General features: G+C 39.4%; 1 protein-coding gene across 1 annotated transcript in view; it reads left to right on the forward strand.

Moving 5' to 3' along the window:
* The first annotated feature begins 1,446 nt into the window (after positions 1-1,446).
* The window catches only part of LOC139463967 (mucin-3A-like), a 33,431-nt gene continuing 16,105 nt past the window's right edge, over positions 1,447-18,772 (forward strand). The window contains exons 1-7 of the mRNA XM_071245437.1: positions 1,447-1,585; positions 12,973-13,034; positions 13,491-13,583; positions 13,821-14,038; positions 15,133-15,235; positions 16,627-16,880; positions 17,914-18,010. Coding sequence (XP_071101538.1) covers positions 12,983-13,034; positions 13,491-13,583; positions 13,821-14,038; positions 15,133-15,235; positions 16,627-16,880; positions 17,914-18,010 — 817 coding nt within the window. The 5' untranslated portion in view covers positions 1,447-1,585; positions 12,973-12,982. The remainder of the gene's footprint in view (positions 1,586-12,972; positions 13,035-13,490; positions 13,584-13,820; positions 14,039-15,132; positions 15,236-16,626; positions 16,881-17,913; positions 18,011-18,772) is intronic.

Here is an 18,772-nt window from a genome sequence, read left to right on the forward strand (position 1 = left end):
GACCAATATTCAAAGATCCTTCGCACTAATATGTTTAAACAACTTTTTTGTTACCGTGTTAGATATTAAAGAATTATATGCTTAACTGACGAAAACACTGGTTGAGTCGCACGTGCATCTCTCTTTGGCGGTTCTGGTCATGGAAAGCACGTTTCAGGGCAAGTGTACAGTTCATATTGGACGAAATCGAGAGCATTTATCAGTCACATGAACAGTATTTGCCAATGTTGCTGGGGCTATAATGAATAAGCTCTGATCAAGGAACGAGCAACAAACTGAACAAATCACAAATATTCCCGTTCATCAGCGGATGTCATTGTTAATTCCCAAAGATTTCTTCCATGCCGCTGTGGTATAAGACCACACTCGTTAGCTCTCCCTACTGACTTCGCGGGTTCGAATCCTCCTGGCGACACATGTTATTCGTGAAACTGATCTGGCATCAAGGTAAAATAAAGGGAAAAGAACTTCTGTCATTACCAAGTGGTGTTTAACCAACATGTGCTCGGTCAAAGACAACACAGCATGGTTGACAAGACAATACATAGATCATAAATATGAACCTCCAACCAAAATAACTCATTTTTGTTTTGAGAAAATATAAGTAATTTCAAGTGTTGTGCCCTACAAGTGGGGCGGTCGGGTAGCCTAGTGGTTAAAGCATTCGCTCGTCACGCTGAAGACCCGGGTCCTATTCCCCACATGGGTACATTGTGTGAAGCCCATTTATGCTGTCGCCCGTCGTGATATCGCTGGAATATTGCTAAAAGCGGCATGTAACCATACTCATTCACTCACTCACTCACTCACTCACTCACCTTCAACAAGTGTATCACCATGATCTTGACTGCCGACAATTAGCGTTCTTGAACATTGTAGTCATTTCCCTATAAGCATATGTCGTGTACATTTCACCGCCGGTGTGTTTTGTATCTATCTAATTTAATTGAGCTGGATCCAAAAAGAAATCCTAATGATTTTGCCAGTTCTGTGTGTTCACCAGCGTAGCGTTTGCCGCGTTCATGTGTTCCATCTAAATCATTTATACTATCCTGAATACCGTAACAAAGACATCCTGATGTCAACTTCCATAATCTCTTAATCACCCATCGCAATAGAAACATAGTTTATACAGATGTATTTCGAAATAAAGCTGACAGTAGGAACGCAACAACTTGAAAGGTTATCCAGACAAGTATATTCAAACAATGGCCGGTATCTGGAAGGCATACTAACTCATTGTAACACAACAATATCGAGATACGACACATGGAGATCGTCTCAATTTTCACTGGTAATGCAAAAGTCCTTTCAACCCATTACCGTTTGTCTGGGCTCAACAATTTCACGTTTGACTAAACATTGAATTTCTAAATACAACCCTTCCCCATTTTTTTTTCTTTTCTTTGAAAACGTATTGACTATAAAGGTAGTGGACAGAATTCTGTCGCGGATAATGATAAAACTTTGAATAAGACGCCTTGTACTAACGCCCTGTACTCTCGGTGTAGTGAGACCTAGCCGGTCCACATTGGCCTACAACTCTCGCAATTAATCACATCTGTCCTGTTGTGGACGTTCGAAGGTAGGTGTTGGTTTGTTTGTTTGTTGTTTAACGCCGTACTCAGTAATATTCCAGGTATATGATGGTGGTCTGTAAATAATTGTTTCTGGACCAGACAATGCAGTCATTGACATTATGAGCATCGATCTACTCAATTGGGATACGATGGCATGCATCAACGTCAGCGATCCTGACCACCCGATCCCGTGGCCTCCTACGACAGGTGTTGTTTTGAACGGACGTCGTGAGTCCCCGCAGGATATGCCCAAACAGTTGGCGCTTGTGTTCCTGGTCATTCTGAACCCTTGGTTGGGCGATGTTTTATATCATTCTTGCATGTTATTTGAATACAGTAATTATTAAAACTAATTGTTTCTAATTTTAAGAGACTGGATTATCTAATTATTGTCGACTTACACAAAAACGATATACACAAATTCCACGCGTTTGCAGAGACGGTTAAAACATAAATGTTGAAGAGTATTGGGAAATTAATTACACTGTAGATGGTGGTAAGTTAAGCATGTACATTCCTGCTGAACCTTTGTTTGGAAATTTGCATAAGGAATGGTGCATTGAGCTAAGGGTTAATGTGTACCAAGCTAGGACTGTGTCCGAACTTTTTATAGCTTTTGCTTTTTATGGGGAAAAACTGTAAAGACTGTCAACTTTTACCTGTATGACACATCAGTATTTTGATATTTTAAATTTCTTATTAATGGCACCTTATTTATTTTCACTGGTTTGTAACATTCTACGTGTATTTAAATTTTAAAACGTCTGCGATAGTTCCGTTGCATTAATTGTTTCGAAATAAATGTTTTACATTTTTCCGTTCATATATAATATTTTAACACAATATCGTTAGAATTTGATTTTAATGAAACAATTAGGTTTCTTATGAGCTTTAATTCCATAGAGTCTCTTGAATACAAAAACTACTGACTTTTGAAAAAAAAGAAGTGATTATTATTTCGTCGTTTGTTGAACATGTGAGGTTTATGTATTCGTGAATCGATTGTACTCATAAGGCCATGCCCGGCCCCACGTGTCATCATGGCCGAGTGACCCCCATCTCTACAGGACCGTACACCGCAACCCCTCAGTACAAAAACAGTTAGATTCCCCTTTATACAGAGTACTTGACCTGGACATCATTGGTGTAGAAAATAGAATTTACCATAGATGATCGAGATTCTGAGCGATAAAATATATATATAACATTAAACGCCTGTGACCTAGCGCTGACTTGAGGATCTCAGACGGTGTTCTGTAGTGTATGACACAGGAGGTGTTACATGGTAGTTTTTAACCAAGCAACCAATCACTGATAAAAGTGAGTATTTTTATATCTGATTCTTTAATGAAGCGTCAATTTAGTGTGTCTTTGGATGTATATTATTAAATATTTCTATGTAGCCTTATGTAATAAAAAAAAGTCCAGATCCAATTCCAGTCCTTTGACTTTTAGCCAGTCTGTGAGTGTTTATGTTATACAGTCACCCAAAGGTTACAGCGAAGCTGCAAAGTCACATAACATCGGATAAGCAAAGCAGCATACCGGGTATCAGTTAAAACTAAATAAGAAAGATAGTGTCACAGCACAAATAAGTAGAGTCCACTTTTATGTTTGCAGAAGTACGGAAGCAAAGTAGGGCCACGATGAAATTTCTTTTGTCTAAGTATCTCCTACGTAGGACTTATAATCTCTTACGTAGGACCTAGTATCTTCTACGTAGAACTTAGTATCTCCTACGTAGGACTTAGTATCTCCCACGTAGGATTTAGTATCTCCTACGTGTGACTTACTGTCTCCTACGTAGGACTTAGTATCTCCTACGTAAGAGATAGTAAGTCCTACGTAGGAGATAGTGATTCTAGGCCATAATAAGTCGTACGTAAGAGATAGTAAGTCCTACGTAGAAGATAGTAATTTTAGGCCATACTAAGTCTTACGTAGGAGATATTAAGTCCTACGTAGGAGATAGTATGTCCTACGTAGGAGATATTAAGTCCTACGTAGGAGATGGTAATTTTAGGCCATACTAAGCCCTACGTAGGAGATAGTATGTCCTACGTAGGAGATATTAAGTCCTACGTAGGAGGTACTTAGTCCTACGTAGGAGATAATAAGTCCTACGTAGGAGATAGTATGTTCTACGTAGGAGATATTAAGTCCTACGTAGGAGGTACTTAGTCCTACGTAGGAGATCATAAGTCCTACGTAGGAGATGGTAATTCTAGGCCATACTAAGTCCTACGTAGGAGATAATAAGTCCTACGTAGGAGATACTAAGTCCTATGTAGGAGATAGTAAGTCCTACGTAGGAGACACGTAGGACTTACTAAGTCCTACGTAGAAGATACTAAGTCCTACGTAGGAGATACTTAGACAAAACAATTCACCGTGGCCCCGCTACGTTTCCGTACAGAAGACAGTACTGAGAAAATGACTACATGTAAATTCGACACATGACAAATTTTAACTCGCTAGTGTAAATGTGGAATAAGTGTTTCTTATTGAGAAGTTGAGCCTTGAGATATTTTGACAATATGTTATATAGCAAATAAATAGAGCATATTACGTTGATATAGCTTTCATTGCCTAGCCACGTATGCAACCATAACACGCCAGACCAGAGCAAGAAGATATAATAAAGTTCTCAAGAGACATTAAACAGCATGACGTGTTCAAATATTTACCCTGTTTCGAGAAGTATGCCACTCAAATTGCCTTGAGCGTCCGATCGTCCCAACAAAAGGGATTCCCAGGGTTTAGGTTATATCACCCATTCTACTGACCCATGTTACCTGTCATAGAAATATACTGACATCACTCAGGGCGTGACATCAAACAGTCCATTTACTACTGCGGACATATACTTACCGACAAAAGAAAAACGAATACCATACATGTTGGCTAATATATGAAGAATTAATCATATCAAGAGACATTAGATTGGTTCGATGCACATACTGTTATGATGTGTGAACCGACACTCATGACCGCATCACATGTGATGTCATAGATCCATGCACCATTTGTCTTATGCAGGATTAGTGTGTAAAGTTTGAAAATCGCGTGCAGCTTATCATGATAAGTATAAGGACACTGTTGTAAGACTTGACTGATTGTTAGTTCTAACATTAAGAAGTACACATTGGAAACATCTCTCCTCAACGCACATACTCCTGTATATGTTAACATGTTTCAATAGTTCGCGTGGGTTTTTTGGCGGTGAGTATATAACTCGTTTAACAACACATTCGTGAATCCAGAGCGGACTCCCTTTTGAAAACCAAATGAGGCATGTTGTAGGATGTAAAATTGACTGAAAGGGAATTTTGTCATTTGGGACCACTCCTTTTAAAAAATGTTGGATCCGCCCTTGCAAATACTTAGTCATATGCATCGTGAAGTAGTGAACAAGAGAACTCCAAATATTGCATCAGCTAGAGATGAGCAACCTCATTAAAATATTTTGAAACATTTATTGAACAGATGTGTATATGCATTTGGCACACACCCCACACCACGGAAGAGGGAAGATTTGCCTCGGATTTATTTCATTAGATATAGTGTCCCCACTATGCCTACTATTTTGTATTTAAACACTAAGGGATTGATGATGTTGTTGAGGTGAGGTGAAGTGAAATGGGGTTTAGCGTCGCGTCCAAGATTACTGCACTTATATAGCGACGTCCATGCACATGTGTGTTTGTGGCTGCTTGTACTAGTCCGGACTGATGCCGATTTTATAGTGCTAGCCCACTGAGATACAATTCCGCAGTTTAATATGAATACCCCACTCAGATACAGTATACTCCGAGCCAGCCAGTCCTTGTTTTACCCACCTAATGCCGAGCGCCAGGCAGGGTAACAAGTACCATCTTTTAACGTCTTTTGGTGTGGCGCGGCCGGGGATCTACCACTAGACCACGGGGCGGTCTTTATGATAACTGTACCTACATCTTCCTAACTTTGTAATGTCAAAGTTAAAACAAGCGTTAAATAAATAACGTTCATTCTCCGAAAGATCTGATTCCAATACACGTAGTAAGCTGCATTTTGGTGATCTGACTGACTGTGGGTGTGATGCTTTTCGCGCTGTGATGCTTGTGAATGTATCCCATTAACCCATTATCGCCCTATTGTTATCCCCTGAAACTCCCACCAAAACCCCAACCCTTTCCCCACTCCCCAATTTGTTCACAGCGGGTGAACCGAATATCATTCATAAGTATATTTACACATACAGGTGTGTGTTATAGTCAGATAGTCATAAGTAGGCCTTATTGAAGTAAGTCGGGCGTTAGGTTAGTCTCTGGTGATGACGGTAGATAAACCAGTATTATGGACGCGTCGTTAATGGTCCCATGATTCATGTTCACCATAAAAATATTGTGTTTGAAAAGGCTCACTCGACGGTGAGACTTGAACATACAGTAACAGGGATCACACATTAAATTATGATATCCATTGATACATTTATAGAGAACGACCGTATTTCAGTAGTAACAACGTCGTTTAACCCTTTGACTACTTGTCGCGCAGGAAGCAGGGATTTTGCCTGCCCAGCTTCTGCAATGGTATGTTAATTACCATTAGATTTCAGGTCGACATGTTCCGACTGACAGAATCACCCCCGAGTCTCAATATAAGCTCAGTGGCACTAGAATACTATGTGAGGAAAAGACATATTGATGAACACCCTAGGAGCGATGTTTCAGTGTAGGTTTTAACAACGTTATCAATCAAGTTATGCACAGAGCAGGGATGAGAAGTCTATACAGTGTGAGGTAGAGATTATACAATTGAATAGATTGGGGTGTGGTTACAGTGGAGTGGAGAAGCCTGTTATGTACACAATACGAGAGGATTATGACTGATCTTACAACTCTCATACACAAACTTCTTACTTTCTTACTTGAACAACATGGATAGATCACAGTGATATATGACAAATCCGGGACAAACTTCAATCAACCCTGGAAGGAGTAGATCAATGGTGCAATAAATGCAGGTTCACCTATTTAAGTGAAAAGAAAACTATGGGTGTTCTGTTCAAACGCAGGAGGAAAGGCGCTGTGATACCCAGTCTCTCCATAAAGGGCAAACCAAGGAAATTCTAATTGAAGCAAACATAGAATATTTTGAAAACGGATATCAAAAAGGTATTTCGGGCGATTTCAGCTGGACATCTTAAAATCGGTGATCATATAAAAAAAATGGTTGTGAGGCTTTTCACTCAGCATCAAGCAGTGTCTTGAGCGCCATAACCTTCGGTCATGCAAAGCACTGCAAGTAGAAGTTCCCATTGAAACTAAGAAGAGAGCAGGCAATTATATCGTTCTGGAGACGAACAGCAAATTATGACAAGACAAGTACTCCCGAGATGAAGCCCTAGCTCGGATACATTAGAAATCGAGATTCTACGAGTCTATTGTACGATTCCGACAATATCATGAGCATGTGTTTATGAATCAGTATCAAATAGTGATGGAACCAGGTGTTCCGCGAAAAGGCGGCCGTATCCTGCCCCACCGGTGGCAACCGTCACAAACATATGCGAAGTCAATTGTTCACCAGAAATAACACGGGAACATGTTGTACGAATTGCATCGGAAATCATTATTGTCACTGATGCGTCAAACTTGGAAATGGCCTCCAAATGTCTAAAACTTTTATAAAAGCTTAACTGGGGCCTTAAATGTTGTAACCTTGATAAAACAACTTCTGAGCAAGTGTCGTATGACGCTCTTTGAAATCTTGGTAGAAAGATCATGCTCGATTGTACCCAAAAGTTGTAGACACAACTGGACACAGACACAAGGGCTGGGACTGCAGGAATATTGCTCAACAGTTGATTGTTGGAAAGCTGAAGTTATCCCTCTTCTCATACAGTTTTGTCACTCTGAATCACTATGCAAAGATCTAAATATGAAACAGATGAGGCGGTCTCACTGGTCTCCTTTACTTCTAGTGGGTAAATCAATGGAAGGGAATTGGCTATTTCATTGTTATGGAACGATATCAGGTCATCGGTTTTCCTGAAGCTTAAGTTTTTTGTTTGTTTTCCTTTGCCAATTCGAGCAGAAATTCCTATTCATATGCATTCAGAAACAGATCAGCAGGACGGAGAGAACTGGTGCCAACGGGGATATCTACTTCTTGCCTAAAAGTCACTAGAGGGAAAACCAAACCCTACTACGATGAGTAGCTTTCACTTAAATTCAAACTACCTGGGACAACTGGGCCAATATATACACTGGTAGATCCAAGGATTCTGATGGTTACGGGATCCATATCCATAGTTCTAAACCCCAAGTACATTCGGTCCACCTGCCTGATGGTCAGTATTCACTGCTGAATTGGAGGCAGTTCATCATGCACTCAAACTTATACTGGAACCGGAAGCAAAGGCAGTCATCAGACTCGCTAAGTGCACTGCAATCCGTTCTTGCACTCAAACTCTATTAGTAGTCAATAATATTCTATACGAATATACAAAACTATCGGATCCAGGATAACAGGGGGAAATATGTTTGACCCCGTCTCAGATATAACGACTTTAAGGGATGGTTGAAAAAGCAACAACTGCACAGAATTTATAAATTGATACACATCACATTTGTAAAACCAAGATAGGCTTTAGAAAGAATATTATTATAGAGGTATATACAGAAACATGTCACAACTAGCAATTTCAAATATACTCAATAAAACTCCAATTGTTGAAGAGAGAACTGTTGAAATGTTGTAATCACTTCATGAAGCTCTTAAAATTAAGTCTAAGGGTTAACTATATTTACAGTTCATTTTATTATTTGTTTGTTTTTTAACGTCACAAATGGGATACAATGTCATTTACCACTATTATAGTTTAATGCAAGAATGCAAATACCCATACCTTTGTTTTGACAAGAGTAGTTTTGTTTACACAGCTACAATAATGATCGACACGTAATGCCCTCTTAAATATTGTTAACTGTCAAACATATATATGACACCACGGGGATTGGGCATGTCCTATCTTAGCAACTCCAACATGAAGTTTGTGAGCCACATCATCAGGAGAAGAATGTTGTTTGTTCGTCTCACATGTTGCATAACGTCAATAACAGTATTAACAGTTTAGAACGTATACAATACAGAGTCAGAGGCGAATTACACACCAACAATTTAAAAATATATATGAGTATGACAAACAGTTCTTAATATGCTCAAGGCCGGTGGAATAATCGCAATATATGCACTCGCATTTCACAATCCATGTCGTGTGCAACAGCACGCATGACACCATGTCAGCCATCATGAGAATAGAAACTGAAGGTGAATTCTTCTGTAAAAGTAGTGAATCTGATACCAAGAGACACGAAAATCACATATGTCGTTTGTTTAACTTTGATTGAGTGTATTTTCGCCCTTACAAACTATTAAGTTACAGCGAGTCACTTAAGTTACATGTATATGAAGAGACCATTGCCGCCCATCATAGGAAGCGAGAAGAAGCTCTTTACATAACGAGTATTTTCGTTAATTTATGGCATCTGCCTGATCTAATGGACTGGCAGATTTAATGTTGTCATAGGCATATTTGCTTTTCAGTTGTGGTAATAGGCAGAGAGATTTAAGGCGAGGTTTACGCCTCAGTAGCGTCTGGTATTGTGTATGATCATACATTTCCATTCATGTGCTCTTCAAATTGGCCTCACCTTGTGTTATTGTAATCTTCTCGTTCAGGTCTGAAATGTATATGAGACGGAGCTCCTTGTTCAGCGTCAGAAGCAATAGAGAACGTCTTTGTAAAGTGACTGTTGTACATTTTCCCCCAAGCGATTAAAAGTAAACACATGTGTGTAATCAGGCTGAGTACTGAGTTCTATGTACTGAGCCATGACCAGGTTACGCTTCTAGAATGTTAGTGAGTCCATGATCTAATCATGGAATCGTGACCAGTCTCATTTGCTTTAAACATATTTTATTGTCTCCATTTGCCCCCATGCGATTAAAAGTAAACACATGTTTGTAAACAGTCTGCCGCGCGAGTTCCATGTTCTGAACCATGACCAGGTGATGCTTCTATATATATATTTGTGTGTAAGTGTGTGTGTGTGTGTGTGTGTGTGTGTGCGTGCGTGCGTGCGTGCGCGCGCGCGCGCGTAGAGATATAGATAGATATGCACACACATACATGCAAACACTCAAAAGAAGTGTATGTGTATTATATGAACAATGATGAAATAAGATATAATATTAAGTATATATAAAAATGCAGTTTTTCATGCATCAATAAGGGGCGGTCGGGTAGCTAGCCTAGTGGTTGAAGCGTTCGCTCGTCACGCCGAAGACCCGGGTTTGATTCCAGACATGGGTACAATGTGTGAAGCCCATTTCTGGTGTTTCCCGCCGTAATTTTGCTGGAATATTGCTAAAAGCGGCGTAAAAACATTCTCACTCACTCACTCGCTCACTCACTCATTCATCAATAATGTCTATACAAACAATCAAATAGGTGTATCAAGGTACAGTGATAGTATTAAATGTTTAACACGTCATGAACTTGTTTTTAAGAAAGAAAATGTTATAAATTCATGTGAATACCTGTTGCGTTCTATCAATTTGAAATATGTATGACTAAACTACTTGAAAAATATTATTATTGTTATTATTATCATCATCATTATTATTATTGTTATTATTATCAGAAGATAATAGAAGGGCTGTATTCCTGGAAGCAAACCCTCGTACTCTCCGAATGTTAGTGAACAGATTGGTAGGTACCAAACCTAAGGCACCGAGAACAATAGGGAGTCGGATAACTTGGTACTTGTGATGCAAGCGTGACATTTCGAAAGCGAGGTCCGCATATTTGCCATGTTTTTCCTCAATCTTGTCAATCACATTAGTGTCAAAGGACATTCAATGATATAAATGATTTCATTGGATTTGTTTGTTTGCTGTTTAACGCCGCACTCAGCAATATTCCAGCTATATGACGGCCGTCTGTAAATAATCCAGTCCCGACCAGACAATAAAGTGATTGATGACGTGAGCATCGATCCACAAAATTGGGACGCGATGACATGCATCAACCAAGTCAGCGAGTCTCACCAGCCGATCCTGTTAGTCGCCTCTTACGACAAGCATAGACGCCTTTTACGACAAGCATGGGTTGCTGAAGGCCTATTCTATCCCGGATCTTCACGGGTCTATGCAGGTTAGTGTATTTGGTGTAGAATAAGTTTTCTAATGAGGGCCACCATTTCATCCATGATATGCTTCATTCTGCAATTCTCAAGATGATGCAAATGTCTGGCTAATAGAAAATGTTGTCTCATACAAATTCCAGATTACAGCAAGTGGACACGTATTCGGCTTACTTAGAATGCCTATAGTTTAACACATACGAGTTTGCAAACAGATATTAGGTTTACTTGAAGTTGCCATTTCATAATTTGACACAATAAGTTTGCTGACTGATATGAATATGTCAGTGTGTGAACCGACATAAGCATTCACACTGACACGTGTATGTCGTCTGGTTCTAAAGGGAAATAAGTTTTTTAACCGTTACAATAAGTCGTTATTTTTTCCGAAATATGGGTTATGGAATTATTCAATCCTGCATTTAAAAGGTAAAATAACAGCAACCACAACTGATTGACGACTGCATCAACGAAGAAACTGATATTGATTAAACAAAGCACGTCTTTCTCAGTGAGTGATTGAGTATGGTTTTACGCCGCATTTAGCAATATTCCAGCAATATCACGGTGGGGGACACCAGAAATGGGCTTCACACATTGTACTCCTGTCGGGAATCGAACCCGGGTCTTCTGCATGGCGAGCGAACGCTTTAACCACTAGGCTACCCGACCGCCCACGTCTTCCTCAATGATTGTCAGGACCTGACGTTGTTATTCGTCACATATCAGTTCTTACCACGTCACTAGAGGAAATAAACATAACGGTATCAATTACACAATGCAGAGTTGCTGCTGTTACTCCAAGATGGTGTCAGGATAGTGTGGGCTGAAAACAAGATAGAACTCGTCCAAGGACCGTGTTTCAGGCGTTACAAAGTAGGGAACACAGAGACAAAACATATGACTTCTTTGATAGGCATTTAGAAGTTGGAGTACTAAGTAAGGATATCCGTGACAACCCAAGCCACAACATCCAGTGGGAGAGAGTCACAACCCTCGCCACCAACCTCAAAGACTTCAAGATCAGGAAACTACAAGAAGCCATCAACATCAAAAGACTTCAGCCCTCAATCAACCGTGACCAAGGCTATTACATACCCCTGGCGTACCATCAACTCATCAAAGACCCCAATCAGCCATAATCCCGTTGTTTACATTACTGGCTTCATCCTTTGTATCATGGCACTGACTTCACCCATGGTCATCATCACTGCCCTTGTGTGTACACAGCAGGCTTCGCTACTCCAGTATATCTACCCTACTGTATAAACATTGCCTCCGAAGTGTATATATACTTGCTTACTGCACTCTGTAAATCACTTGCTTGATAACGGTGTTAGAACCTACACCGAAACGTCGCTCTTAATTGTAATAAAGAAGTTGTTCATCCATAAATTCTTATCCTTACTTAAAACATATGACGTCGTATCTCTTGTGTCACAATGAGCAATATGTCGCCACAACAGAAACAAATATACTGTGATTATGCCCATGTCATCGTTCTAACAAACATTCTCAACATTCAAAAACATTTCCCCTTCTGGAGGAAACGTCACATGAGTCTAATGAAGATTACGGCATATGCTGCTGAATACAGCTGTGTTGTATGAGTTTAAGTACTTCTGAGCGGTTTGACGTTTTACCAATACATGCGTATGCTTCTTCTATCAGTATGCAAAGTACATAGTTCATTGACCTTTAAAGGCGCGTAAAATGATTCAGATGTAGTTATCTTTCATGACTCAATTTCCGACAGTGTTGTCCAACAAATACGGACTGAGATGACCTCGTTTTCATTCGCCATTGAATTTCCTTCGTGAGGAGTTGAAACATAATGATGCTGGTTAAACCATTTCTCTATTCAACAACTCCGTGTAAAGTCCGCTGACAATAGAGCATGCTGGGGTTTACGCCACGATTGAAAACGAACAATATCGTTTAATATATGTCGTCTGTGCCATGGCACCACTCTCCCCATGCAACCGGCCTTCTTCTTATTGTGCTCATAATGTACTGGCATTAGTAGATTTGCCATAAATGTGCTGAAAGGCAAATATTTTGTACTTTCAGAACAAAGAAATTAACATAACCTTTTAGGAATGTATAACTTTTAAAAAAGGCAAATTGTGTAGATTGTACTTTCAGACCAAAAAATAACGTGAATTTTGTAAACGTTGTTATTTGTATTTTGCTCCCAGGTCAGAAAGAATGTGGGTCTGGATTGTGATTGTGCTTTCCATACTTCCTTTAGAGTCATATGGTAAGTATTACTGATCTCAGTTGTTGATTAGATTAATGGCTCGATCTCTCCATCATTGACTCATGCTTGACTGCACTCATGCATCCACGGCAATTTTGATTCTACAAGAAGGTTCGGCGTTTCCACGTAGAACTGTTTTTAAATTTCTTTTGTTGACATTACACGACGTATTTTCTTTCTTTATCTCAAATGTATAGGGTATTTGTCTTTCGTACCATTCATCCTAATCCTGTACGGTAACGACGAGGGCTGAGATGTCTGTATATCACGGACCAAGTTTATTTCTTTATCATTTTCGTGTTTCACAATCACATACATTATATTACAGCTGTAAATGAAGGAAGATTTTATAGAATCTCTTGATAAACATTATGTTTTCAAATGTATAACGTTTGACAAAAAGAAATGTATGTTGTCTCATATCCTCACGATTTTATTTTTTTACAACCACAACAGCTGATTGCCCATCAACTTGCAATAATGGAGGAACTTGCAACGTCAATGTGTGTGCATGTCGTCAAGGATACAAGGGGCCGACATGCGATGCAGGTAAGTAATATGATGAACTTGACTTGTCTTACAAGTCTGGTTTACAGAAGTGTCGGTGGTCGAAATAAAATCATTGGAACATGTTTGTTATTAGGAAATTCATAAAATAATTATCTGGCGGGGGACGATAAATGAAACTATTAGTTTGTAATGAAATGTGATCCCTAACTCGTTTTTTCTTCAAGACACAAATAAAAAAATATATATGCAATTGTGATTTACAATACTTTGTTTCAGTGGATGTCTATGCGCTCTCCATGGGAACCTCTGTTGCTGAGGGAGCGACATTTGACATAACAGTAACACGGGCTGATTCGGGAACGGCTGTCACGTTGACTGTGGCCACTTCTGGTGTTGCGACTTCAGGCTCGGACTATGCCCTGTCTGCGTCCACTGTGGAAATGGCTGTTGGGAAAAGTGTTGCAGTTGTAACAGTTGATGTGATTGATGATGAAGTGAGTGTCAGATCATCTCTTCCAGTTATACCGCTGACACATTGTCTATCTTACACTGGAGGTAAAAGCGCTGTTTCGAGGTAGAACGAACACAGAATGAAATTTCCATGTCTGCTAAATGGATAAAGCTATAGAGTAGATCATTTATTGTTTCAGAGTTATTTCCAGATCTAAATATGCTTATGATTTTATTTTGGATATTTTGGTATAGTCTGAAAACCTAATTTTGGAAGATGGCATTTTGCTTTGTTTGGACATAACATAATTCTGGATAGATTGGAATGTTTCTGAATAGACGTTTTTCTGGCCTAGTTTTACTTATCAAGAAGGTGAGGTTTAGAATATGTTAATATCGTTTAGTTGTTCAACTACAATCAAATTTTATCTAATTTTAACTATTTCAAAGATATTCACTAGAAATACCCGAAATGTTGACTGAAGCTAAGCATGGATGTACGTCGCTGTAATTGTGATAAGTGAATTCATAGTATCATGTAAGAACATTCGTTTATTGAGGATACATTTAAGTATTATTCCTAATTCGCCGATATTCGCCGATTGCATAATATTCATGCAAATGAAGTGAAATATATAGTGAATTAGAATTATGTTTAACAAATATACCCTTCACAATATGGTACTGACGGAATATGTATATTAGGTAAAAACCTTTCTACCCAGAGTTCCTCAAAGATAGTACGCTGATTTCCTTACTGTTTCATGTATCATACCAGATAAGGGGCGGTCGGGTAGCCTTGTTTGTAAAGCGTTCGCTCGTCACGCCGAAGACCCGGGTTCTATTCCCGACATGGGTACAATGTGTGAAGCTCATTTCTGGTGTCCCCCGACGTGATATTGCTAGAATATTGCTAAAAGCGGCCTAAAATTAAACTCACTCACTCATACTAGATTATACAGATCTTGATTATAACACGCCAGAATTTGACAGAATTTAATCGTAGTTATTTATTCGCCGACTTGCTAAATGGAGCGACACTGTTACCATGATCTGGTAGGCAACATACATAACCACTAACTACATTGTGTTACTTCTCGGCCTTTTTGTTCTAAGCGTTAATTAACTTTGTTTCAAGGAAGCAGAAATTGAAGAGGACATCACAGTTCAGATGACCCTGAACACTCCACCAAGCGCTACAACAATCAGAACAGTCCAATATATGATCACAGACAATGACCGTTAGTATGATTTATGTTAAAGGTAACATTTTCACACATAACAATTTTTACTTACAGTTTTGTTCCTAAAATAGCGTGGACGTACATTCCTAAACACCAAATAAACAACACAACATCCAATTATCAATACATATTAATGAATTGGTGAGGTGAGGTGAAATTGGGTTTAACGTCGCGTCCAAGATTATTGCACTGATATGGCGACGTGCATGCACGTGTATGTGTGTGTGTGGCTGCTTGTACTAGTCCGGACTGATGCCGATATATAGTGCCAGCTCACTGAGATACCATGCCGCAGTTTAACATGAATACCCAACTCAGACACAGTATACTGACTCCGAGCCGATCAGTCCTTGTTTTAATGCCGAGCGCCAGACAGGGTAATATTAATAAATAGAAACTCTAACCGGTTGTGTGTATCATATATATACTTACCGACAAAAAACGCGAAAACAATACATGTTGGTTAATATATAAAGACTTACTCATATTCAGGAGATAATACTTTGGTTCGATGCACAAACGAACATACTGTTATGTTGTGTGAACCGACGCTCAAGAACGCATCACATGTAACGTCATAGATCCATGACTCGAGATGCACCATTTGTTTCGAGCAGGATTAGCGTGTAAAGTTTCGAAATCACGTGCAGAATATCGCGATATGAATTAAGACACCGTGGTAACACTTGACTGATTGTTAGTTTTGTCATTACGTGGTACACATTGGAAATATCTCTTCTTGACGTACATACCTCACTATATGATTCGGTGGTTCGGGTTTCTTTTGGTAGTGAGTATAGATAACGACATAGCTGATTGTTATGCTGTGATCCAGGGACACGTCTTCCTAAGCGATCTTATCGGTATGTCAATGTTCAAGTGTGGGAGTTACGATTGTCTTGTGGAAGATAGATATTTGGGAAACAATTACGAAAAAGTACAATACACATATGCAAAGTCATTGATTAGCAATCAAAGTATACTGATGTCGATTTTTTAACCTTGATACGTCAAGCTGATTTTTGCATTAAAAAGGTAGTTGACAAAAAAGTCGTTTGGTATTAAAATGGTTTGACACATAATAAAATGTTATTCACATTTTTATTCCTTACTTTGAGCTGTTACTTTCTCCGTCTGGCACTTACACTTCTAAGAGGGCAGTATCGATTTAGTTAACGTAATAGTGCGGCTTTCCATCAGGAAAATCCGAGTTGTCTTTGATGGTGTGGCTATATCAGACACAGCTCTTTTTTATTATACTTTGGCATAAACATTGTCGTGAACATATTTAATGTGCGCTGAATCCAGAAACAATGGTGCACGCTCACGGTTGATGCTACAAATTCTATTTAATTAACACATAATGAGATTCTTTTTTAATTTTCCAGCTCTTGGTATTGCATTAAACATAGCCACAAAAACAAAAGAAGGAAGCACCATTACTTTTACTGGCGTTCAGTTCACCTTACCGAATGGAGGTGCGAATCCAATCCCTTTGACGATGACGGTTAGGGCGATCACGGCGGCGGAGAACACAGACTACACGGTGGCGACGTCTTCCATTACCATCAACTACGATTCGGGGGATGCTGGATCTCGGTCCGCTCTCGACTCTTTTGTAATAAACCTACCCGATGATGAGGTAAGCCTATTGTACGACAGAAACAGCACATGTGATCACTAACAACACGATATTGATGAATGTATAGGAACTTGCCAAATTTACTTAATAGGTGCACACAGGTGTATACTGGTGCGAACATGCCTTAGGAACTTACTCGTATATATTTGAATAGAAAAGGAAAGAACATGAGGACAAACAAACCGGATCATAAGGTCAAGGTCATAATCAAACTGGGTTTTGAAAGAGCTGTCTACTGTGAAGGAGTGAAATGGGATTTTTTCAAGTGATGCGGTAAAGATCACAGACTAGTTGTCACATTGTGGCAGGTCTATTGTGGCGGTAATGGCAGATGCATATCATGGGGCTTGGCTAGAAAGTAATTGGAAGTAAACTGGTCAGATGACTCATTTTGAAACATATACATCGTCCAATAGCTTGTCGCCTTCTCCAATGATTTATGATGAAATGTATGATTGTGAATGAGTGGTGTTTGAGTTTGGTTAACGCCACTTTTAACAGCATTTCAGTTACATCACGGAGTGTCAGCGTAATATGGGAGTAACGCCGGAAGTGATGCCGGTCCAAGACGTGTACTGCTTTGGTAAAACCCACGAGCACGGTTAGCGTGCATGGGGAATGACGTTTTGTATCTTGATGCAGCCCTACGCGTAGAGACTGTTTTCACTTCGAATTAAAGCAAAAATGAGATATATTGTGCGTATCAATTTCAGATATTCGTTTACAACATGACTTCCGAATCAATCATACAGTTAGCTTTCAAGAAGGATTGCTGGAAGTAATTGTATACAATACCATCTAGAGGGGTTGCAATCTCTCTCTCTCTCTCTCTCTCTCTCTCTCTCTCTCTCTCTCACACACACACACACACACACACACGCATGCACGCACGCATGCATGCACGCATGCACGCACGCACGCACGCACGCGGGCATTTTCGGTCTGGCTTTTGTGGAATCTTAACCTAGAGCTACTCTCGTATAAAACTGCATTTTGTGTGTCACCTTTTCATTGAAGTCTTTATTTCTAACAGTTGGTTGAACCAGACAAGACTTTCAGCATTGACTTCACATCTGACTTCCTGCTGACAGGCGATGTCAGCACCAGCATCACTATTGAGAATGATGACCGTAGGTTGTAGAAACAATAAACAATAATAATAATTATTAGCATGACATGTTTACATGTTTGATTGTAAGAATGGGATGATGAAGATAAAGATAAGCCATTTTGAGTGACTGAATGTGGTTTTTTTCATTTTTCTCCGAACAACCTGAAATTAATAAAGGTTAGACAAAAGAAACCAATGGTTAATCAACAGGGCCACACATTATATTCATTCGATCCCCATTTTATCTCTGAGGACTTTTTCTCATACAGTTTCCATACAGATGATGATTACAATGGCAGGCTGATACTGGTACTGGTTAATACCACGTACAAAATAGCATTAGTGTAAACTGAGTGTAACCTCGTTACCCCGGACTCTGCCATTCCAAACGCAATAATTATTGAACATTACCGAATTTACCAATCGGTTTTATGTTCTTACATAATTGCTTAATACCCATGCTTACCGTTAAATGTGACTATGCTTGTCGTAAGAGACGACTAACGAGATCGGGTGGTCAGGCTCGTTGACTTGGTTGATGCATGTCATCGCGTCCCAATTGCGTGGATCGATGCTCATGCTGTCAATCACTGGATTGTCTGGTCCAGACACGAATATTTACAGACCGCCGTCATGCAGCTGGAATATTGCTGTGTGCGGCGTTAAACAACAAACAAACAAATATCTGATTTAAACAGAAAGTATACACCCATATCATGTTTGCTGTTGGCTTAAATTGAAACAAGCAAGAAATGAATGACATTTAGAAGAGACACACGCA

This window comes from Haliotis cracherodii, unplaced genomic scaffold (assembly GCF_022045235.1).
Source record: "Haliotis cracherodii isolate W230 unplaced genomic scaffold, xgHalCrac1.p SCAF_16, whole genome shotgun sequence".
Taxonomy (NCBI): Eukaryota; Metazoa; Mollusca; class Gastropoda; order Lepetellida; family Haliotidae; genus Haliotis; species Haliotis cracherodii.